The sequence below is a fragment of the Notamacropus eugenii genome, chromosome 5 (assembly GCF_028372415.1).
Source record: "Notamacropus eugenii isolate mMacEug1 chromosome 5, mMacEug1.pri_v2, whole genome shotgun sequence".
Taxonomy (NCBI): Eukaryota; Metazoa; Chordata; class Mammalia; order Diprotodontia; family Macropodidae; genus Notamacropus; species Notamacropus eugenii.
In genome coordinates, this window is record NC_092876.1 from 386,192,278 (window position 1) to 386,216,386 (window position 24,109).

The window sequence follows — 24,109 nt, forward strand, 5'->3', positions numbered from 1 at the left end:
CGATTTAGGCAGGGGCCTCGGGCGACGTCCGCATCGGCGCGATGACGTCATAAGCAGCCATATTGGGGGGCGGGGCTCGGCGGCTTCCTAGGGAGAGCGGGAGCTGTTACTCCTTCCCTGATCTTCTAGTCCTTTCCCACTCCTCCGCCCCATTTCTGGTACCTGGGGTCGCCTCTCCCCATCCCCCCAGCCTAGGCCGCAAGAGCTCGGGAAAGAGAACGTCCCCGGCGGACGGCCGAGTGCGCGCGCACGTCCCCGGAGCCCCCCGCCCCCGGCGGTGGTGGAGCGGCTGAGAGGGCGGGAGTGGAGTGACCGGGCGGATCCAATTTATGTGGTCAAGGGGGGGATAATTCAACATGGATGTGTGCCAGGCCAGAATTGGTATGATGAAGAGGGAGAAGGCACGGGGCGGGGAGATGAAACGGGGACCAAGGTATAGGCAGAAGTTTTCGCTCACTTAGGACCGCCCCCATCAGACTTCCAGGGCCCCCCTCGGGGACAGCGCCCGAGGCTTGCACTTGACCTTCGGCCCTCGGTTCCCTTCTAGGGCCTTTCACGCGTCTGCCCCTCCCCCACCTGCCCCACGCGGGAGCGTCTAAAGGCCGAACTGGGCCTTCAACTCCTCTTAAAAAAAACATTAAAATGGGGTTCAGCCGAACGGAATCACGTCCGCCAAATGGAGAGGTTCGGAGATAAGGGCTCTTGTCCCTCCATCCATTCTCTCCGGGGCCCCTGTGGGGGTCCCACGGGAAGGGCAGCTCTTGGGGTTCCCCCCCTGTGAATGAGGTCTGTCCCGTTTCTTAAGGAAGCAGAATGGGGGAGGGGAGGGGAGGGTAAAAGGCCACGGGAAAGTTTCCAAAGTCACCTGTCCTAGGCAGGAGAATTTCAGGTGCGGTGGGCAGATTCGTTTAGTCTTTAAATGATGACGTCAGCCCAAATGTCTTGAGGGAATATTTTTGACGGTGAAGTGCTGATAATGGATTTGTGTGTGTGTGTGTGTGAAGGTTGCGTGATCTGTGCTTTATTTGAAAATATATCAGGCTCATTAAATTTAATTTGAATTCTGAGGATGTTAGGTTCTCACCGAACAAAGCCTTTTATTAAGGAGGTTTGTTCTGTAAAGTTTGGATTCCGAGGGCCCCACTTGAGGACCTAGAGAGCCCCCGGGGTCCTCCAGGCTGCGGGTTCCTCCCCTCGGAGCTAGGAGAATATATTTAAGTTCAGTGTTGAGGGAATGTGCATGGTAACTAGGGCTGATCCCTGTTCATTTTATACTACTCGATTTTTAGTCAAAGTGTTACAAAGGCTTCCAATTCTTGGAAAGGTCAGGGAAAAACCAAATATTGTGTTGGTCAAAGTGTTTGTTCAAAAAAAAAATAGAAGAAAATAGGTGGTGACAACCTACTTAACAAATATTGGGTTAAGTGCAGCCATATCTTTTATTAATTTTTTTGTTGTTGTTTAAGATCATTCAGACTTTGAGCTAGAATGAGTTGAAGCCCCTCTATTTGGAACACTGGATTATATTTTTTTAATAAATTTATTTTTTTAAATTTTATTTATTTTCAGTGTTCTGCAATCACTACCATGTAACTTTGGATTATATTTCAAAAAGTGTTTTGATGAAAATATTTCTGGCTTCAAATTTATGTGAACAGACGATTCAAAACCAATACAAAGAATACCTTTCTGCAGTATGTCGGGGAACTTTTTCTGACTTTGGTGTCTCCTTTCACAGCAAGAATGAAGCATATCAACCTGTCCTTTGCCGCTTGTGGATTTCTGGGGATCTACCACTTGGGGGCAGCATCTGCACTCTGCAAGCATGGCAAACAATTCCTAAAAGTTGTCAAGGCCTTTGCTGGAGCTTCTGCAGGATCTTTGGTGGCAACTGTTCTGTTAACTGCACCAGGAAAAATAGAGGTAATTAAGTAGAAACAAAAGAGGTGCCTTGTGGAGAAATTAGGAGAAAATATCAAGACTTACTTTCAGCTTCTCCAAAATGTTAGATTTGAAAAATAGGCTTGATGGAGAAATAAAAAATATTAAAAGCCTGAAATGGAGTCATTTGAAATCTGTGCCTTTCCCCTTCCCCCTATGCATGACTTTTTTTTTTTTTTAAAGATGATTACATTGGGGAGAAGCTGAAGGGAAGGAAATATTTTATTCTAGTTTAATTATTTGTTCTTGGATCCCAGTTCTGTTTTTTCTCAAAGGGAATTTCTTTTATAAGCATACATAGAGATACATGTTTCTCAAAGCTTCATAAATTGAACAACCTCTATATGTCTTTTGTCTTCAAAAAAAAAAAGTTCCACTTTCAAATATGAGGACAAAATTCCCTATTTTGGACTCAGTGACAAAGAGTCACTTTTGATGCAGCCTAAATATCTTCAGTTCAGTTCTGTTGTCTGATTTATAGATCTAATTCCCAAGTTCTTGTTACTATTTTTCTTTGATACTCCTCTCCCCTTTCCCCTGTCCCCCATGTAAGGAAAATTGTCATTGTCACCTGTTTTCTTTGCAGGGTTATTTTCATCACTATTTAACCGAGTATTAGTGCATTTATCTGCTTGTAACTAATCTCCTAAAAATGTAAAAAGAGGGTATTGTATTTTAAAATAGAGAGTGATTCGAAATTTAGTTTTTCATTCAAGTCAATGCAGATTAAAAAAAATAATAAGCATGTTCTCCAGCACTGTGCCATAGATAACCTGAGCAAGATTAGATTAGATTATATATGTAAAAGACTTTGCATGCCTTAAAGCTTTACATAAATACCAATTATAAAACCCAGTCTCTTACTTAAAGGAACTTATTTAGTAGGAAACATTGGAGGCTAGTATTTTAAAGCCATTATGTCCTTTGCCCCAAAACATACCCTCACCTCCCCATAATGTTCATCAATGCAGAATTAAATAGTTATGAAAAATAAAATTGGAATTGCAACAACAGAGGAAAAGAGCTTATGTGAATAATACAGCAGAAACAGAAGTTCTCAAGTACCAGAAACTTCTCCTTCCATTTTGTGTTTGTTGTATTGTAGAAACAATCCAAGTTAGACAGTTGGAGATGCTACTCTTAGACTATTAACAACGTAATACAGTGGAAAGAGTGCTAGATTTGGAACTAAGGAACATAGATTTGACTTCCAGCTCTGCTACCTATATGACCATGGAGAAATGATTTAATCTATCTGGGCCTCTGTCCCCTCATCAGTTGAATGAGGGGTTGGGCTATTTGACCCTTGAGATCCCTTTTAGCTCTAAATCTATGGTCCTTTGGCCATTTTGTACACTCTGAAGCAACATTTCCCATGTGGGTTGGTCAGGATTTTAATTCGGTATCACTTAGCAAGGCAAATATATAAAGACCTTTGTATTCTTCGCTGCAACTACCAGAGTACTAAGTATGATACTTTTTTGTTTCTTGGTAGGGCAAAGGGAGGATGGAAGGGAACCTGTGATTTCATTTTTGTAGAGAAGTCCCTGTGAGAAAACTCCCTTTATCCAAGTAGATCACTAGTTGTTCTGTAACTTAGAATCTTAAAATGTTCCCTTGAGAGCTTAAGTGTTACTAGGCCAATATATGCCAGAGAAGAGATTTGAGTCTAGGTCTTTATGATTCCCAGGCCAGCTCAGTAGCCATTATGTCAAGCTGCATGAATGAATGAATGAATGAATGTATGAATATATGAATATATGTATGAATGAAGCCTTTACTTTGTTCAAAGCACTATGCTAAGCAATGGAGGTACAAATTAAAAAAGTAAGACAGTTCCTGCTTTCAAGGAGCTCACATTCTAATGGGGGAGAAAATATATGGAATATTTCAGTGACAAAACAGATGTTAATACTTCTTCTTTAAAGTCATTTCCCCTGACAAAATCATATTATATTCTGATGTAGAACTATTTGACCACAGTGCCAAGAAGTTCTTGGTGACAAGAACTTTCTTTTCTGGGTCTTCAGTAACTGGCTGTAGCACCTGCAAGAAGGATTTTCAGACTGCATCTCCACAGAACATGCTTGCCAGGATGGATTGGGTTTAGGGTGTTCAGGTGAGAAGCTGATAGTGAGGGTAGTGGTTTGACTTGCCTGGCATATACTACCTCCTATTTCACCCTCAGGGTATGTTGCTGTTTCAGCTAGGGTGGCTTGCCTGCTCTGTGAGTAGCAGTTGTTTGCCAGTTGGTGTGGATTGCTGGCCCCTTCCTCACAAAAATTGCTCACTCAAGTGTCTCAGGACTGGGTTGAAAGCAAGACAAGGTCTAAAGGATATTGCCACTCCCAGGGCTGTTGATGGCGGTTGACCAGCACTTTTTGCTGGTGGTGATGAAGAAGATGGGCCCCTTTTCTACTGTGATCTCCCTCCTACCTAACTCTACTTAGGACTGTGGCTTCTGTTTTCTTTGGATTGCCACTGGGGCCTTTTTGATATGTAATGACTTTACCATTGATAAAGGTTTTAATAATGTCCAGTCTAAGCTTCCTTGATAGACAAGTAGTCCTTAATTCCTGTCTCTTTCTTCTACATCTTAACTAACTAGAAAGAGCATGGGATGTAGAGTCAGAAGGCCTGGGTTCCACTCCCGGCTTTAATACTTAATGGCTGTATGACCTTCAGCAAGTCACTTATCCTCTTGGGCCTTAGTTTCTTCATCTATTAAATAGAGTTTGGATTAGATGGCCTTTGATCTCCCTTCCAGCTCTAGATCTGTGAGCCTCTGATCCCTCCTAATTACTATGGTCAAATTAATTGATTTCAACAACTATCCTACAGCTGACCTTATAACTGCCATCATCCTCTAACATGTTAATTTTAATTTGTGAATATAGGGATACTTCCTTCTTTCCCCTGATTTGTCAGCAAAAATTAAAATTTTGCTCATTTGCTACATTATTAAAATTTGTCCAGTTTACATAACTAGATTTTAAAAATAAAATGTTTTGTCTAAAACTGGCACTGTTGTAGCATTCCTTTTGACAAGTTAATTTCATCAAATAACTAGGACATTCAAAATTCTGTAGAGCAACTAGTTATACTGATTTGTTTTTCTTTTTGTGATTACCTAACTATGCAATCACATAACACTGAATTAATTATTGTGTGGGGGCAATGTGGTCTGCCTGGGGTTCCTTGTATACAATATTCCTTGATCCCATCTCCATGCTTTTTCACAGGGTATTGCCTTGTGCCTAGTCAGCCATAGAGATTCCCTTGGTTATTTCAAAGCTGCATTAAAATACAATCTGCTATAAGAAACTTATTCTGCTTTACTGTTTGCTAGTCCTGGCCGTCCCCCCTCAAACTTCTTTTATTTGGACTTTATTTTGTATTTAATTTTAATTTAATTTAATTTTCTAGGTAAAAGGTCTTTTCATTTAATATAAGCTCTTTGAAGGCATTGGCTATTTTGTTTTTACTTCTATCTCAAGAACCCAGCCTAGTTCCTGGCCGGTACATAGTAGGTGTTTAGTCAGTGCTTAATGAACTGCATTAGAACCCCACCTCTGTTGTTTTCTACCTGTATTATCTTGGCCTTGTGCTTCCTTAGGACAGTTTCCTGATCTGTAAAATGATCGAATCGGACTCTGTAGGTGACTTTTGAGGTCCCTTCCAAGTCTAGATCTGTGAACCTATGAACTTAGATTGGCTCTCATGATTTCTGTCTTCTTGCATTATATATAGAACTACCTTCTCCTTATTTACCAGAGATGCCTTTAGCCAGTTGGCCATGAAGTATTTATTGCATAAAAATTTCTCACTTAAAGGATTGGTATTCATGTCATTAGCTATAGTATGCTTCCCTCATTCCTTGTCAGATCAGTTTCCAACTGATATATACACACCCAAATATTTTCATTGCAGTGAAAAATTAATGAATTCACATTTTATACATGTATAATTGAGCCAGAAACAGCTGACACCAGTTATCTTTTAATTGCAGGGCAAATTAAGTCCTTGATATATTTAATACTTGGTTGACAAACACTTTTCCCAAAATGATTTGTGGTTAAGATTTTGTTTAATTCTAGTGAATATCTTTTTTTTTTCAGGAATGTAATGAATTTACATACAAATTTGCTGAAGAAATTAGAAAGCAGTACTTGGGTGCCATAACACCAGGTTATGATTTTATGGCACGTTTAAGGTACTTATTTCTATTTCCTATGTACTATGTCTTATGTAAAACTAAGAATATATGAAGACAAAGTATTGAATACTTTCTGTACAAACTATGGCATACTCAGCACTCTCTCTTTTAAAATATTTACAAGGTGTTCAATAATTAAAGGTGAATAATGCTTATTGTTTTCTCTTTAGAGAAGGCATGGAGACCATTCTTCCTTCTAACGCTCATGAGATAGCAGAGAATCGACTTCATGTATCTATCACTAACACAAAAACCAGAGAAAATTACTTAGTTTCACATTTTTCCTCCAGGGAAGACCTTATTAAGGTAAGAAAGTTGCATGTCATTCTGTAAGAAATATGCCAGAGTAGTGATTTTTTAAAAAATATTTGTCCATTTTATAGAGATTAAAAATTTTTTGAAATTCTAGATGACTTTTTATACTTCTTAAACTTGTTATAGACTCCCCTGTAAGAAGTGGTTCCCCAAACCTATGTAATTTTCTTATTTATTTCTGATCATTTTCAGCTTCATTTCTGATTCTGTTGAGTGAGCTTGAAAATTAGTAGCATGAGAATTAAATATGCATGGGAAATTCTCTGACTAGCCAATTTACAATTAACAATATGCTTCCTAAGATAATGGGTTAAGGGAGATGATGGCTGTAAATGGAAAACAAGCAAACTCCATCTTTTAGTGTCTTGGGTAACCTGTGTACTTTTTGCAATTACAGCAAGCTGCTATATATTCTGTGATATGAAACTTCATTTATTTGGGCTAAGTGAAGAGAGTGCCATTCTGTTATGGTGAAAAATCCACATTTCAGAATTATTCTTCAAATGTATTTTTACTACCATGAACTAGTTGGTTGACTACTAGATGATGAATTCTTTGGCCATGGAAACCCATGCAACAAAGAAAAATAAAATATGCTTAGTTCTTAACCCTCTTCCACTTCCACAATGGCACTGATAGGTTAGAGAGGCTGTGACAGTTGCAGATAAGGAGCAAGCAACAGACATGTTGATAATATAGTGGTGGTACAGACCTAGCTGCTTTGACTCAATATCCTACGCCCTTTCTAGTGGAAGAGGAAGAATGAAGAGGTAGGCAGCAATGACTATTATATTACCTTCAACTGTGACAAGCTCTGAGTCACTACATGAGTCAAAATGGCCCCAGTGACCAACCAAAGCAAACAGAAACCACAATTATAGATAGTATCAGGTAGAGGAGAGGTCACTGTAGAAAAGGGGCCTACCTTCCTCATCACCTCCAGCAACCACTGCTAACCATCTGGCATCAATAGACAAATTCATGAAAGAGTCTGGCAGTGGCACCATCCCTCAGACCTACAGTCTTGCTTCTAGACGGCACTCACAGCCATCAGCTGTGAAAACAACTCCTGTGTAGAAGGAGCCAGCTATTGGAAGAGAGAAGGGAGTTGTGGCCAAGTAGAATTATGGCTCACAGGCTTGCTTTAAAGTAAAAAAAAAAAGTTGGCAGAATTAGTTTCAGCTTTCACCCAAAAGGCAACAAAAAGCACCAGTTCATAGTTGTAAAAAGACAAATATGAAGATAATTGTAACTTATTTACCAACATCTGTTGTGAAGGATGAAGAGATAAAGGAACTCTATGAAGAACTTGACAAGGTTCTCCAGCATGAAGTGTGCAGAAGGGTAGGAAAAGTGTTAAAAAAAACAAAAACTTTTGAATACTGAGGAGTATCACTTATATATAATGAATGCTTTCTTCATTTACATTTATTTTTATATAAATGTGTATATTATTTATATAATGAATTTATATAATGAATGCTCTATATATGCATATAAATATGCACAAACACAAAAGAGAGTTGGAAGGTGCTAAATAAACTTGGTTAATATATTACATCGCAAAATATGAATTTGAGCATATTCCAATAGAAGTAAACAACTTGTTACTCTTATTGGAATTATATCAGAATAAACTGTGGACAGATAGACTACCTGCTTGGGAGAGCAAGGCCAAAAATCAACCTCGAAATAAAAAGTAAGAAGTATTAGTAAGAAGAACTACAGTAGCTTCAATGTGATCTATATAAATAAGCCACTAAGGCTAAAAAATAGGAAATATAAAAAGACAAGAAAATTATCATTTCTTTCTAAAGTTTAACCAATATAAAATACACTATAAGGAGGGATGAGTCCAAAAGAGCCCAGAATATGCAGTAGCCAGGAGATATGTGATCTTATCAATTGGAGGTAAATGGTATCCAAGGGCAACACAGATTTAAAATACAAAATAATTTGTAAACACGATAGAAGAAAATTGGAGAGATTATAAGTAGTATTGCCTTTTAAAGCAGCAGAATAGTCTAGAGGAAGCTTGGTATAAAATCTAAGTGAACTACATCATCCCCAAAACATTGATGCATGAAACAGGGCTAAATAACAAATAGATGGTATTTTTTTTAAATGACAGTGTTTCTTCAGTAATCTATTTTCAGTAGCAGCAACAGAGGAACTATTGTATTTGGGTCCCCTATATCCCAGTTCTCAGTGTGCTATTCAAAGAAATAGAAATGTCACTAGAAAGATGAAATAGGGAAGAGTGGCTGGACCAAACTAATACACAAGGAAAATCCATGCTGCAAGAGACACAGTCTTGAAACTGTTGAGGTGATCATATTAGAAGATATATATGAATATATCTATTAAACATGCACACATGCAAAGGAAAGAAAAATAACAAAAGAATGGAAAAAAATATCGATGATGTACCTGTCCCCCCCATCCCAATATGATCATGAGAACATAAGTACCTACATCTCATATGCTTTTTTCATTTTTATAACTCTTTACTAGAATTATCTAACATGCATATTGAAGATATCTTTGATGAAGATATGAGAAGGGAATGTGCAGGCTTTAACAAATAACTCTCTATACGTATCTTTGAAGTCACACATTTGACTAAAATGTGCTTATAATACAAAAACCTGATGTTTTATTATTAATTACAAAAAGTAAGCAAACAAAAAAGACTGGTTTACCAAAGCAAAGTTCAGTCTAAAAGGTCTCTTCTAGCAATACATCTCTCAATTATATGCTAAGCATAGAAACAATTCCTTGATAATTCACTCACCTACATAACTGTGTTCTACAGTCCTCTGATTATTGAGGTCAAGCCAGACAAAACAAAAAATGTATGCTTGCCTAAAGCAGTTTGTCATTGTCATGGAGAATATCTTTCACCAGAGCCAAATGGAAGAGTTCCTTGTGGATGTTGGTGTTCCTGTTGTTGTTAGCAGTTTATGTTGTAGTTTCATCAGTTCCCAGAATATTACTGAGCCTCCTCCATGAGATTAATGATTACTAAAGCATAGCACATATATTGGCAATTTCAGAAGCATAGAAGAAAAAAGAATTCCTCAGTAGATCAAAGTAGGTCAAAGAAACAGTTCTCAGAAGAATTGCAAACTACTAACGAACATATGAAAACAATGTTCCAAACTGCTAATACCAGCCAGTCCTGAGGTTTGACCTTGTTCAGTCCTGTCTTAACTCTTTGTGACCCCATGAACCATACTGTCCATCAGGTTTTCTTGGCAAAGATACTGGAGTGCTTTGCCATTTCTTCTCTAGTGGATTAAAGCAAGCAAAAGTGAAGTGACTTGCCCAGCATCCTACAGCTAGTAGATGTCTGAGGCTAAATTTGACCTCAGAACTTCCTGACTCCAGGCCCAGTGCTCTATCTATTGAGCCACCTAGCTACTTGTTTGAGACTTCAAGTCAATAGATTGGCAAAAATTACACAACATGGCACTGGTCAGTGTTGGAGAGGTTGTGTAAAGACATGGTCTATTGGTGGAGCTGTGAATTGATCAAACAATTTGCAATTATGAGAACATAACTGAAATGCAAATACTTTTAATTCAGAGATTTCACTGCTAGGCATATACCTCAAGAAGTTCAGACATGAAAAGAAAAATCATATACATACATACATACATATATATACATGCATACATACATATATACATACATATATACATATACATACACATATATACATATATATGTATGTATAGCAGCACTTTTTATATTAGCAAAGAACTAGAAACAAATTGGATGACCTTTAATTGGGGAATGTCCAAACAAGTTGTGGTATATGAATTTAATGGCTTAGAAAACAGTGCAGTGCTTTTAACTCTCTCAAGCTGTTCCCTGGCATATATTTAAAAATTTTTTTCCTTGTGATGCTTTTTGTTTGCAAATCTTAGACAAGTAAAATCTCTAAAGAATTAAAATTGTGGGTGAGCCAAATAGCAATGGAAAGGTGGATTAGTTGCAACAGTCAGCTAGGTGGCACAGTGGTTAAAGCACTGGGCCTTGAGTGAGGAAGACCTAAGTTCAAATCCAGCCTTAGGCACTTGCAAGCTGTATGACTCTGGCAAAGCCCTTAAACTCTGTTTATCTCAGTTTCCTTGTCTATAAAATGGAAATAATAATAATACCAATTTCCCCTGGTAATTATGAGGAACAAAAGATATAATATTTGTAAAGTGTCTTGCACAGTGCCTTGGCATGTAATACTTGTTATTATTAGGGAGAAGCATGCAGATTAAAACATAGTTTCAGTAATGACCTATGCTAATGTGGCAAAAGAGGTATCAATGAGGAAATGTATGATTAGAAAAGAAGTCTTCTCATTGTCTGCTGACCAGCTCCACTGAACCCTATAGAATGTTTAAAAATATTCTACAGGATGGGGAAGAAAAAGAAAGCATTTTTTAAATTTTCCCTTATAGAATTGCACTGATGAGATCATGATTTTTCCTTCCTCCCTTCCTTCCTTCCTTCCTTCCTTGCTTCCTTCCTTCCTTCCTTTTGAACAATAGGCAAAGAAGGGAAGCAAGGTGCTTTAATTTATAGAAAGAGCACTGGACTGAGAGGATACCAGCTTTCAAGTACTAATTCTGTAATTCACTTGTATGATTTTGGTCAAGTCACTTAAATTCTGTGACCTCAATTTTTATAATTATAAAATGAGGATTATTATTATTATTTATGATTCCTTTCGCTTAAAAAAAAGGATCTTTGGATCTCATAGAGAATTTGCACCAGGCTAGTGAAGCGCTGCTGAATCGAATTCCTTTGGGACTTATTAGCATGGTAATAATTTTTATGTAAATGAATACTTCTAAAGTACCTGAAAACAAACACTTGTAATCTTATTCATACCATTAATTTCTCTAGCAGATTGTTTCCTTTATAGTATAAAGGTATGTTGAAGCTCATCCCAGGTCCAAAGCATTACAGATTTTGGATATAGAATCCAAATAGGTTAATAGTTTGCCAGCCAATTAATGAGCCATATACATATGAATACATGTATATCTCTAGCTTTATAACCTGTAAAAACTAAAGATGCTATTAGTTTGTCATTCACCATAAATTATAGCCCAACCATAGAACTGAAAAGAGCCTTGGAGACCATCTAGCCCAACTGGCCTCAGTTTCTTCATCTGTAAAATGATCTTTCGTGATCTTGGAAAGTCTTAATATTCCAAAAGAATACTATTTGCATGTATTTTTGTCATAGTTGGACATTTGTTTTGATATTCCATCATCAGTCATCATTACTATCACAGCCGACATTTATGTGGTGTTCTAATGTTTCAAAAGCTTTTTTATGTGCACCATTTAATTTTATCCACACAACAACCTTGTGAGAGAAGTACAATAAATGTTGTACCCGTTTTACTGATATGGAAACTACAGTTGAAATATGTTGGGTGTCAAAGGTAGGATTTGAATCCATGTTTTTTCTGACTCCAAATTCAGCACTCTTACGTTTGTACCATATTGTTTTTCTGACTTGTTATTTTCTTAGTTGTCCTGATGACCAGTCAAACCTATCCTGCTGCCTGCATGCTTACCCTCACAATCATTAAGCCATTAAATTCCCCCGGATTCCTCTTCTATGCTTTTTTGGAACCTTTATTCTGTTACTAACAAATTCTCCTTTATTCTGGATCACTTTCTCTTATAGACCAAGTCCTACAGGGTCACATTAACTAACACTTGGCTTTCTGCTGAGTTCCCCACTTCTCTCTCATGCTGTGTGGTCCACAGGACTTGAAAGTGGAGTCAGTCCTCTTAACTCACTCTTCAGTGGCCCTACTCTGATTCCTATCATTAGTAATCAGTCTTTTCTCCTTAAAATTTGTGTCATTCAAGTAGATGACTTGATCCCTGGAGTAACAGTAAGGACCAACAGATTTAGAGCTTGAAGGACCTCACAGTGTGAACTACAGTGCTTTTACTTTACAGATGAGGAAAACTTAGATTGATGGAGACAGGGGACTAACCCATGGTCACCCACAGGAAATGGTAGAAGCTGGGACTAAAATCTAGGGGGTGTGGTATGTGGTTTGAATCTCATTATCTTTCCACTGTACACTTCCTGCTCTCCTACTGTCCTGCATCTTCAGAGACTTCAGTAAACAATTGTTTGTGGTTCACTGAACTTCTTAAATTTTGTGGTTTCCATTCTGCTTTAATTACCCACTAGAGCAGTTATATCTTAGACCTTACCACCACTCAAAATTGTTTTACCTGTAAGATCCTGAAGTCTGAAATTTTTGTCCCTGATTACAATGTCTTGTCCTTTCACTTTCTGTCCCATATCATCATCAGTTCTTGCAGTCTATCAGCTACCCTGATCCTAATTCCTTTCTTCCCAATTTTGACCCTAAGGTCAATCATTTTAATTATTCCTTTTCTTCCATCTTTAACCTTTTACCCTTAATGGCATTCCTACCTTACTTTTTACTTTAGGTAGCACTTATTTACTTCTCTCCTTCCATACTATTGAGGGGTATTGTGCTGCTTTAGGAAGTCATGAAATTATTGTTACTTGGCTCACTGCAAATTAATTTATCTGAACCTTCACTGCTGTACAGTAGTCCTTTTTCTAATCTGTTGACTGCCTCTCTATTCTAGACATTCTGCAGCTGTCAGAGGGCATAGAGATAAGAACTATTCTTCCTGGCAAGAAGTTACAAAAAAAGATACATTTGGGTCTATCATAAGAAAAAAAAAACAACTTACAATTAGAACTGGCTAAAAGTGAAATAGACTGCCTCACCAAGCAACTGGTTTCCCTTCATTGCTGCTCCTTAGGTATACACTGGGGAACCACTTTTCAAGTGTGTTGGAGAGGTGATTCTCTTTTAGGCATCATTTGGTCTACATGGCCACTGAGATTCCTTCCAACTCTGGCTATCTGTGATACAGAATTGCTACAAAAGCAATTCGAAATCCTGTCTTCCCCTTAAGGTCCCTAACTTCATAAACTTACCTTTGCTCTTAGAAGATGACTTCTGTTTCCATTTGCTGCATTTGAGGCCATTTCATGTGAACTTGCTCAATTTTATTACCTAAATATCTCAGTGACCTTTCCCATCATCTGCCTTCCAACCTGAGGAAGAGATAGGCTTCCTCCTTAGCAAAATTTATCTCTCTACTTATACTCTGAGTCCCTTCCTCTCACATCTCCATAATCTTACTCACTTGTGCTCCTCCATGTAATCTTTAATTTTATCCTTTCTAATATTTCCTTACTCTTTTACCTGATAATATACTGAGATTTCTCTATCCTAAACATTTTCACTTGACTAAGCTACCTTCTCTCTCTGTCTGTCTCTGTCTCTGTCTCTGTCTCTCCTCTCTCTCTTCCCTTCTCCTTCTCTTTCTCTCCTCTCTCCTCATCCTCTCTCTCTCCACTTCCTTCTCTCTCTCCACTTCCTTCTCTCTCTTCCCTCCTTTCTCTCCCATCTTTCTCTCTTCCCTTTCTATCCCCTTCCTCTTTCTCTCTCTCTCTCCCTCCTGCCATATAGCTAGAAAGCATGATCTCTGTTTATACTCTCTCCCTCAAATACTTGCTTCTTGATCCCTTGAAATTTGGCTTCCACCTGTGCTATTCTACAGAAGTAGTTCTCTCCAGTCATAAATGAAGCCATTATTGCTAGATTCAGTTACCTTTTTTTTCTTTCCTTGTTCTTCTTGACTTCTCTGTTACATTTACTCCTATTTACCAGTGCCATTCTCTGTGATTATCTTCATTTTTGGCTTCCATGACACTGCTTTCTCATATTTCTCCTAATTCTCTAACCATCTATTCTAGGTCTCTGTCAGTTCCTCATCTTCCTTCTTTCCCTTAAACAATATTGCTTCCCAAGAATTGTTCTTGTTTCTCCTTTATGGCTTCTTCTGTGAGTTTATTTGTTCCTATAACTTCAATTATGCACCTCCCCCTTTTACAGGAGACTCCCTAGTCAATTTTTGCAACTCTTTATTTTCCATATTCCTGATCCTGTATCTCCAGTGGTGATAGTTATCACCTCCTGGATATTCTGCTGGAACCTTAGACTCCATATGTCAAAAACTAAACTCATCTCATCCATGAAGCCTATGTCTTCCCCTTACACTATTTTTACTGCATTTTTAGATTTATATTCTTGGACTCGATCATCTTTGACACTTCTTTCTCTTTCCTTCCCCTTCCCCCCACATTCATTTATAGACAGTTCTTGCTTTACATAAGTTCACATTAGGCAAATTTGACTTAAGATAAAGAATTGAAATCCAAATGAGGATTCTGCATGAGAATCTGATTGAACTTCTAGCTCCAAAGATTTTAGAAGAAAGGGAAGCTTTAGAACCTGAGGCTGAACCAAAAAGGTTCACAATGAAACAGTTGGCAGAAACATTGCATCATTTGAGTGAATTCTTTTTTCTCTTACTGAAAAGAAGGATCCAAATGCTTCAAGATTTTTAAAAGTTCAAAGACTAGTTGAGGATAATATTGCTTGCTATTGTCAGATATATGAGGGGAAAAAAGAGCGCCACTGTCCAAACATTTCCCAGTAGCTTCGTAAAAAAGTTGTGCTGCTAACTACCAATCATTAAGACTAGGTACAATGGGTAGAAAAGGGACAACATACTGCATACCTGTGTTAACTTTACTGCAGAAGTACTATGCAAGTTTTATTATTAACTTTATCTTTCATTTAATAATTTTGCCTGTTACCATGGTATAGTATTTATTATGTCTGCATTTTAGTACAGCTTATGATTTGCTTGAAGGGATATCATTTTGTGTATACCTTTGTTAAACTGGGTGGGTAAGTGAAAATTCACAGTATGTAAAAATCACTTTATGTAGAGGTGTGCAGAAGGACCCACTTAGTAAAATGAGAGCTGTCTATATTGACCATGTTCTACTCAGCATCATGGCTTACAACTATCCCTTCCTTTCCACTCTTTTAGACATCCTAGTTTGGGCCTTCATCTGTTCTCACCCAGACTACTATATATAGCTGTTTACCATATGTAATAATTTACTCGCTAGACTTCTTGCCACCAAGCTTTCTCCTCTTTAATTCTTCACAACACTACCTAAGTAATGTTTCTAAAGTATAGAAATGCCAACTTAATACTAAAAACGGTCAGTGGCTTCCCAATATCTATTGAAACAAATATAAATTCTTTGCATTCAAGGCCCTACATAGTTTGACTCCAATATATATTTTTAACATTATTTTACACCATTTCACTTCACTTGTTTTGTTTCAGTCAAATGAGTCTGAGAAAGCAAACTCTTTGCTTTGCATCTTGTACCTCATCTTCTCTCCTTCCTTTTTCTTCCTTCTTGCTTTGCCTAAAATGTGATTCTCCAATCCCTACATATGCTTATTTAAATCTTTCCTTTAAGGCCCATTTTAAGTCCTGTCCTTTTATGAAATTTTTCTTGGCTCCCTCATATTAACACGATTTCTCCTTGTACATTTCACACCTCTTTTGCATCCTAATTATTTGTGCACAACATCTTTTCTTACTCTCTCTCTTATTGTCTGTTAGATTAATACCTGAAAGCAAGGTCTTTGTTGGATTTTTTTATTCTCAGTGTATAGATTGGTGCTTAATAAATATTTGTAAGATTCTAAAATGAAAATTTGGATTTTTTTATTTGTGATTTCATTTTCATGAATTAGGTTCATTCAGTTCATCTTTACTTGCATATGATCTACAAGAGCCCTTCCATATTTGACATTCTCCATGATTTGAAATATTTCCTGTACCTCATAATATTCTCTTTACCCCGCCCCCTTCACCCAGCATTCACCTTTTTTTTTTTTTACTAAGCTCCCTGAAGTTCAGGACCACTTAGAATGTGAGGTGAAGGACATGTAGGTTTTATGGAACTACCTTTTAGCTAAGTTTGTTTTTTTAAATTTAAGAGGTCAAGCAAGATAGATTAGACTTATGTCTGGAGTAGGTGAAGAGCACCAGAAGGTACCCAACTTCATAATGTCTTCCTCCCTATATAATCTCATCAGCTTGAGATTCATTTAAGCATCTCTTGATTTTGGATGCAGTTAGTCTCATTATAGTAGGTTTAAGATATGACTTACAACTTTGAATCAGATATATTAAATTAGATCAATACTAATCAACACAAAGGAGAAGCCTCAAGCCTCTGGGAACACGAAAAGGAGATCCCATGCTGGGGCAAATCATATTATGGCAGGTTTCTCTCAGCTAGCGCCTCCTTCCCTTTGGATCCTTAAACTACTATTTTTTTCCCTTTAGTTTGAATTTTTTGTAAATTATTCTACCCAGCACTAAGAATGCTGAGGAAATACCCTTTATTCTAATTGTAGTCAGTTTTAAATCTCAGGCATGCTTCTGGGCTGCTTTTCATCAGTATGTTCTTAGGGAATTCTGACTAACATTAATTTAGATTTAATATTAATTAGTCTTATGCAAAATATAACTAGAGAAGGTAAATTTTTTTAATCATTTAGTGTATTCTTTAGAAGTGATTTTAGGATTAACAAGTATATTATTTTGACACAACTTTCATGCATTTATACAAAAATATTTCATTCACATTTAAAGATAGAGGCAGCTCTATAATTCTATGACTCTGAGTATATAGCAGGAACATAATTATATTTAGGCATTAGGTACATTCTGAGTATAAAAGGAAACTTTTTGTAGAACAGGGTCTATAGGAGAGCCTCAGAAAACTCAAATTTGTCCTCCACTCCACAGCAAGGATATGCAACCAAGGATTCAGTGGCATTTATCTTCTCTAGACCTGGTCTCCTTTTTCTTCATATGGAAACACATCTCATTATCAGAGTAGAATTTAGTGAAGAACATGGTAACTCTTGGGGTCTACAGAAATCTACGAAGTCAGAAGGACCCTTCTGCATTGTGTGTGGGACTTTTAATGCCTTGGGTTACCATGAGGCTGCTTCAATTGAGGCAGGGGCCAACCAAGTTCCAGGGACATGTTCGTTGCTTTTTAGGGAAAACTAATCTCTACTGTGTGAAACAAAGGAAGTCTGATCCTACCATAGACTGGAAGGATTGTTAAAATTTTGCATACTTTAATATTGTGAATTAGAAGAGTTCAGGCAGCTCTAGATGCATAATTCTATCAAACTTTTTTGCATTTATTCCTTCCTCAAGTTGGAATGTCTTTCTGAATTCTTACCTTCTTCTCAATTTAGCTCAGGTATGGCTTCTTCCATTTTTAATTTCCCTTAATCCCTCCAGTTGTAAGTACTCTCTTCCCAGTTCAAATATTCCAGGAATACTTGGGCTTCATCTCTTCTTTTCAACCAACTTTTTGTTTTACTTGCCTTGTGTGCATGTTGCATCCCTTCTAATAGAGCATAAGTACCTTGAAGCCAAGGACTGCCATTTTACCTTTGTATCCCCATCACCTTACCCTTAGTAGGAGAGTTCAATACTTGTTACACTGACCCATTTGGAGATATCCAGGGCCCATCTTGAAGGCCCCCTACCCTTATAATTATTAAGTTGATCTTGAGGTGTAAGTATATGTATAAATAGTAGTCTAAGTGTTTGATAGTGTCCACTATTACTTTGTTGGAAAAACAAATATTGAAGCTTAAATACTTTGGCCACCTAATGAGAAAACAGGACTCATTGGATACTAAGAAAGATTGAAAACAAAAGAGAGAAATGCATAGCAGAAGATGAGACGAGTAGATGGTATCATGAAAGTCATGCACATGAACTTGGAAAGACTTCAGGAGATAGTAGAGGCCAGAAGGGCTTGGCATGCCATGGTTCATGGGGTCATGAAGAATTGGTTAAAATTGAATGATTGAACAATAATTACTTAAAGAAAGTTGATTCTGAGAAGTATTATATATTTTCTGTCCTCTGACTCCTGCCTGAAACATTTTTTAAATTTATTTATTTTAAGTTTTCAGCATTCAGTTCCACAAAATTTTGAGTTCCAACTTTTTTCCCCGTCTCTCCCCTCTGCCCACCCCAAAATGCTAAGCATTCTGATTGCCCCTTCCACCAATGTGCCCTCCCTTCTCACACCCCTCCCTTCCTTTATCTCCATCTTCTCTCTTGGTCTGTAGGGCAAGATAAATTTCTATATCCCATTACCTGTATTTCTTATTTCCCAGTTGCATGCATAAACATTTGTTCCTAAAACTTTGAGTTCCAACTTCTCTTCCTTCCTCCCTCCCCACCCATCCCCACTGAGAAGGCAAGCAATTCAGCATAGGCTATATATGTGTAGTTTTGCAAATGACTTCCATAATAGCCAAGTTGTGAAAGATTAACTATATTTCCCTCCATCCTATCCTGCCCCCCCATTTCTTCTATTCTCTTTTTTTGCCTTGTCCCTCTCCAAGAGTGTTTACTTCTAATTGCTCCCTCTTCTGATTTGCCCTCCCTTTCATCTTCCCCCCACCCCCTGCTTATCTCCTTCTCCCCTATTTTCCTGTAGTGTAAGATAGGTTTTCATACCAAATTGAGTGTACATGTTATTCTTTCCTTGAGCTAAATGTGATGAGAGTAAACTTCACTTTTTCCCTCTCACCCTCTCCCCTTTCCCCTCCATTGAAAAAGCTTTTTCTTGCCTCTTTTATGAGAGATAATTTGTCCCATTCCATTTCTCCCTTTTTACTTCCAATATATTCCCCTCTTACCCCTTAATTTTAGATATGATCCTTTCTGTTCAACTCACTCTGTGCTCTCCCTCTCTGTCTCTCTTTCTACATATGTGTGTGTGTGTATGTGTGTTATCCCTCCAACTACTCAGATACTGAGAAAAATTTCAAGAATTAAAATATTATCTTTCCATGTAGAAATGTAAACAATTCAACTTTAGTAAGGCCCTTGTGATTTCTCTTTCCTGTTTACCTTTTATGTTTCTTTTGATTCTTGTGTTTGAAAGTTAAATTTTCTTTTCAGCTCTGGTCTTTTCATCAAGAATGCTTGAAAGTCCTCTATGTCATTGAATGACCATTTTTTTTCCCCTGAAATATTATATTCAGTTTTTCTGGGTAGATGATTCTTGGTTTTAATCCTAGTTCCTTTCACTTCTGGAATATCATATTCCACGATCTTTGATCCCTTAATGTAGAAGATGCTAGATCTTGTGTTATCCTGATTGTATTTCCACAATACTCAATTTGATTCTTTCTGACTGCTTACAATATTTTCTCCTTGACCTGGGAGCTCTGAAATTTGGCTACAATGTTCCTAGGAGTTTCTCTTTTTGGAGGTGATTGGTGGATTCTTTCAATATTTATTTTGCTGTCTGGTTCTAAAATAACAGGGCAGTTTTCCTTGATAATTTCATGAAAGATGATGTCTAGGCTCTGTTTTTTGATCATGGCTTTCAGTAGTCCCATAATTTTTACATCGTCTCTCCTGGATCTATTAACCAGGTTGGTTGTTTTTCCAATGAGATATTTCACATTATCTTCCATTTTTTCATTCTTTTGGTTTTGTTTTGTAATTTCTTGGTTTCTTATAAAGTCATTAGCTTCCATTTGTTCCTTTCTAATTTTTAAAGAACTATTTTCTTCAATGAGCTTTTGAACCTCCTTTTCCATTTGGCTAATTCTGCTTTTTAAAGCATTCTTCTCCTCATTGGCTTTTTGGACCTCTTTTGCCAGTTGAGTTTGCATATTTTTAAAGGTGTCATTTTCTTCAGCATTTTTTTGGGTCTGCTTTAGCAAACTGTTCACTCGCTTTTCATGATTTTCTTGCATAGCTCTCATTTCTCTTCCCAATTTTTTTCTCCACCTCTCTTACTTGATTTTCAAAATCCTTTTTGAGCTCTTTCATGGCCTGAGAACATTACATATTTATTTTGGATGTTTGGGATGCTGAAACCTTGACTTTTGCATCTTCCCCTGATGGTAAACGTTGTTCTTCCTCATCTGAAAGGATGGGAGAAAATACCTGTTGACCAAGAAAGTAACCTTCTATAGTCTTATTTTTTTCACTTTTTTTGGGCATTTTCCCAACCAGTTATTTGACTTTTGGGTCCTTTGTCAAGAGTAGGGTATACTCTGGGGACCTATAAGATCTCAGTTCCTCCAAGGTGGCACAATCAAGGGAGAGGAATTTACTCCTCAGTGGTTTCAAGCTCTGCCATGCTAGCACCCCTCCTTACCCCAGCATTATGCTCAGGACTAAGATTCATATCAACTGCTCAATTCCCCCAAGAGCTTTAAGCTGAGGGCTCCAACAGTGTATGCTGACTGCTGCCCATTGCAGCTGTTGCCTCCCCACCTCCTGGGGCCAAGGTAGGGGAGGACCCTGCTCCCTTCTTGCCCAGTTGAAAAAGCCCTCTCGCTGACCTTTGAAGTATCTTTGACACCTGTGGGTTGAGGGATCTGAGAACCTCTGCTGTTGCTGGGGATTCTGCCTCCGAGGGCTGCTCTGGTCTTGGGCCAAGGCTGGGCTGTGCTCTGCTCTGCATCCAGTGCAACACACCTTTCCCATAGGCCTTCCAGGTCACCCTGGGCTGGAAATCTCCTCCACTCTGTTGTTCTGTGACTTCTGTTGCTCTAGAATCTGTTGAGAGTCATTCTTTCCAGGTATTTTATGGGCTGTGGGGAAAAAGCTAGAGTATGTGCGTCTTTCTACTTTGCCATCTTGGCTCTGCCCCTGTCTGCAACTTTTTAATGCTGATTGAACTGAATGGAAGGGAAAGAAGAACATGTGTTATCCACCTTTCCTTCTTCTCCTGTCACATTTTGATCAGAATACCTGGAGATGTACCAATAGTCAGTGAAAACTGTATATATGTAACTTGATGCTGATTGACACCTCAGTTTTACTCTGCAAGTGATAGAATGAGAGAGAGGTAGTGGTCACCTCCAACATTTATATGTGATCCTGTCTACTTCAAGTATCCAGTTCATATAAACTTATGCATTTGTCAATGGTGACAAGTTTTTGTGTGTAATGACATTGATGAAATGACCTGGCTGGTCATTGGTTCGTTCCTGCAGTTATTTTCAGAGTATGTGCCTGAAAAAGAGTCAACCTATATCTAGTTAAAGCATGTAAATCTATTTGGGTGATCTACTGAATTTTATTTCCCATATTGCTATTGAGGCAAGATCTTCTAATATTTGTCCTTTTGTAGGTGAAATATGACTTAGTATAGTATAGAGTTGCAGCTGCACCATCAAGTTTTGTATAAAGCAACCTGACTCGTTAAACTCCACGGTAAACTTCAAATGTAAATGAAGCCTTAAGATGAAGTTTTATAGATACCTTTTCATTTTATTAATTCTAAAATTAAGAGAGTAAAAGGGAACACTTTTTTTTTCAGTATATTAAAGGAATAGTAGTTTTGGATAATTATAGTCAAACTGGACTTTTGTTATTCAGTTCAACATTTATATGTATGATGAATATCTATCTGCAAAACGTAATGAGCTAATACATGCAAATTACTGTGCTAACTCCTTGTATACCATGGATTCGTACTGTGGTTGTATCACTTAGTACCTGTGTTACTTTGTCAAAGTTACTCTGAGTATCACTTTATTGATTTTTTTTCTGTAAAAGGTGGAGTTTAGTCTCTAAGGTTCCTTCTATTTCTAAATCCATGATACTAAGACCAAATACCCTTCTCTACCATCAGGAAGCTTTTATTTCTAAGTAGGAAGGCAAGTTTCTTGGAGGCAAATGAGTATTTTAGGCTCTTTAAAAATATGTACGTAGATTCAATTCATTATGGCCTTGGAATTTACTAAGACTATTAATTTTGCTCTGGAAAATTCTTTAGATACAGTCTTATTATGTTATGCTGACTATGGTTGATAAAAGAAAACTTAGTTCTTGATTTTTTTTTAAAGCTAATTTTCCTGTTAAATTTACTTCGATGAGCAGATCTTAAGTACTTATGAAAAAATAGTAAGCTGTGACAAAACAAATACACTGTTTGATTTGGAGAAGTGACAAGTATTTTTCAGTTCATTGTACTTTTCATATCACTTATGTGAATTCTTAGCCTTGATATCTATTTTTTTTAAAGTAATTAGATAGCACTTTTCATCTGAGTACTTCAAAGCAATTTTCAAACATTATCTCATGAACTTCACAATATAATAGGGCATGAAAAAATGTATTTCCAGTTTTTAGGAATGAAGGTTCTCTTTTTTTCAAATTGTAAATTTCTTATTAGTATAATGAGATAAAATATTTGCATGGCTTCTTTAGTATTTAAATCTCTAAGGATATAATTTCATTCTAATGTCTTTGCTACCCACATATTTCTTCAATCACTTCTAAAGGGGAATGTAGCAATTACCTGTTACTGGCCATAAAAGTGTGCTTGAGGTCAGGTTTTTGTAAAGGAGTAACCAATTCAAAATAGGGAAAATTCAATTAAAGTAACAGCAAAAAGAGAACCTGTGCTATTGCCTTAAGTAGGATAGGTATAGTTCACATTGGCTATACCCATATTTGATCCCTGCCTACCACTGAATTATTTTGTAAATTTTAGACAGATGACTTACATGTAATACATGCTTTGTTTATTTTTTAAATTAGTGTAACTAATGTAGTGTCATACCAGTGCCATTATATTTAAAAATTAATGTTGAAACTTTTAGATGCAAAACTCTGTAAAGACTTTGCTTCATTTTATGTCAGATTTACCAATCTTACATTAGATTGCTATAGCATTTGGCACTAAACTTGCAGTGCTGCAAAAAAATGTGAATGCTATCACGGTGGAAATGTCGCTTTAAATTAAAGTGTTTTCATTATCACAGTACACATGTAATATAGGTTAGTATCCAAATTGTCTAAAATTATAAAATAACTATATTCTGACAGCCTCTACCCTTATAAACATCTGCCTTATAAACAACTTGCCCAGATGATTGGCTGTTCCCCATGCTCCCGGCAATTAAAAATATTAATAGCAGAACTTGCTAGTGGTGGAACTTTTAACATTCTGAAGTACTTGCCAGTATAAGAGGAGCCTCCATGAAAACTGCCGTCCTTGTCCTCCCTCTGACTCTGCAGTGCCCTATAAAGGAAACTCTACAGGAATCTTTCATTCTTCCCACTCAAAAGTTGGCAACTCTTGAAAGTGCTACTAGGAGGGCAAACAAGGGAGTCTTGCTTCTGTTTTCAGAATGTAGAGACAGGGACACTTGCTTAGCTCCGAGGAAAAAAAGAATATTTCCTCACAGGGTCATGTTAAAGGAATTATTAATAATTATTATTAGTTAATAATTATTAATAATACTCTAGAGAGTTAGCATGATATAGTGGTTAGACAGGCACGTGGTCAGGAAGAGCTGAGCTCAAGTTCAGATACATACTGGAAGTATAACCCTGAGCAAGTTACTTAATCCCTGCAAATTCTCTAAGATTATAAACTGCAGAGCAGTTCCTATCTGCATTATTAGGAGTTTCCTCATCTAGCATTCCATATACCACTGAAGTCAGAGGTTTGAACCAAAAAAGTCACAGTAATGATATAGTTAGGAAGAGGATATATACATAAAGATGATAAATAGGAATACAAGGTAGCAAATTTTAAGTGCCAATTTGATAGTTCACAAGTTGGAATTTGGAATATACTTCCTTATAGAAAAA

The 24,109-nt window shown here is 37.3% G+C and overlaps 1 protein-coding gene across 22 annotated transcripts in view; it reads left to right on the forward strand.

Annotated features, from left to right (window-relative positions):
* The window catches only part of PNPLA4 (patatin like domain 4, phospholipase and triacylglycerol lipase), a 96,343-nt gene that overhangs the window by 709 nt on the left and 71,525 nt on the right, over positions 1-24,109 (forward strand). For 3 of the 22 annotated variants that reach the window (XR_011968109.1, XM_072614448.1, XM_072614444.1), the window contains exons 1-5: positions 133-381; positions 1,739-1,923; positions 6,060-6,154; positions 6,328-6,463; positions 7,751-7,816. Coding sequence is in view for 21 of the 22 variants with exons in the window: in XM_072614448.1 (XP_072470549.1) it covers positions 357-381; positions 1,739-1,923; positions 6,060-6,154; positions 6,328-6,463; positions 7,751-7,816 (507 nt within the window). In the remaining variant the exon portion in view is untranslated. Of the gene's footprint in view, positions 1-63; positions 787-831; positions 890-1,738; positions 1,924-6,059; positions 6,155-6,327; positions 6,464-7,750; positions 7,817-24,109 lie in introns of those variants that run through there. The other 19 variants (XM_072614431.1, XM_072614433.1, XM_072614440.1 and 16 more) reach the window with 17 other exon arrangements.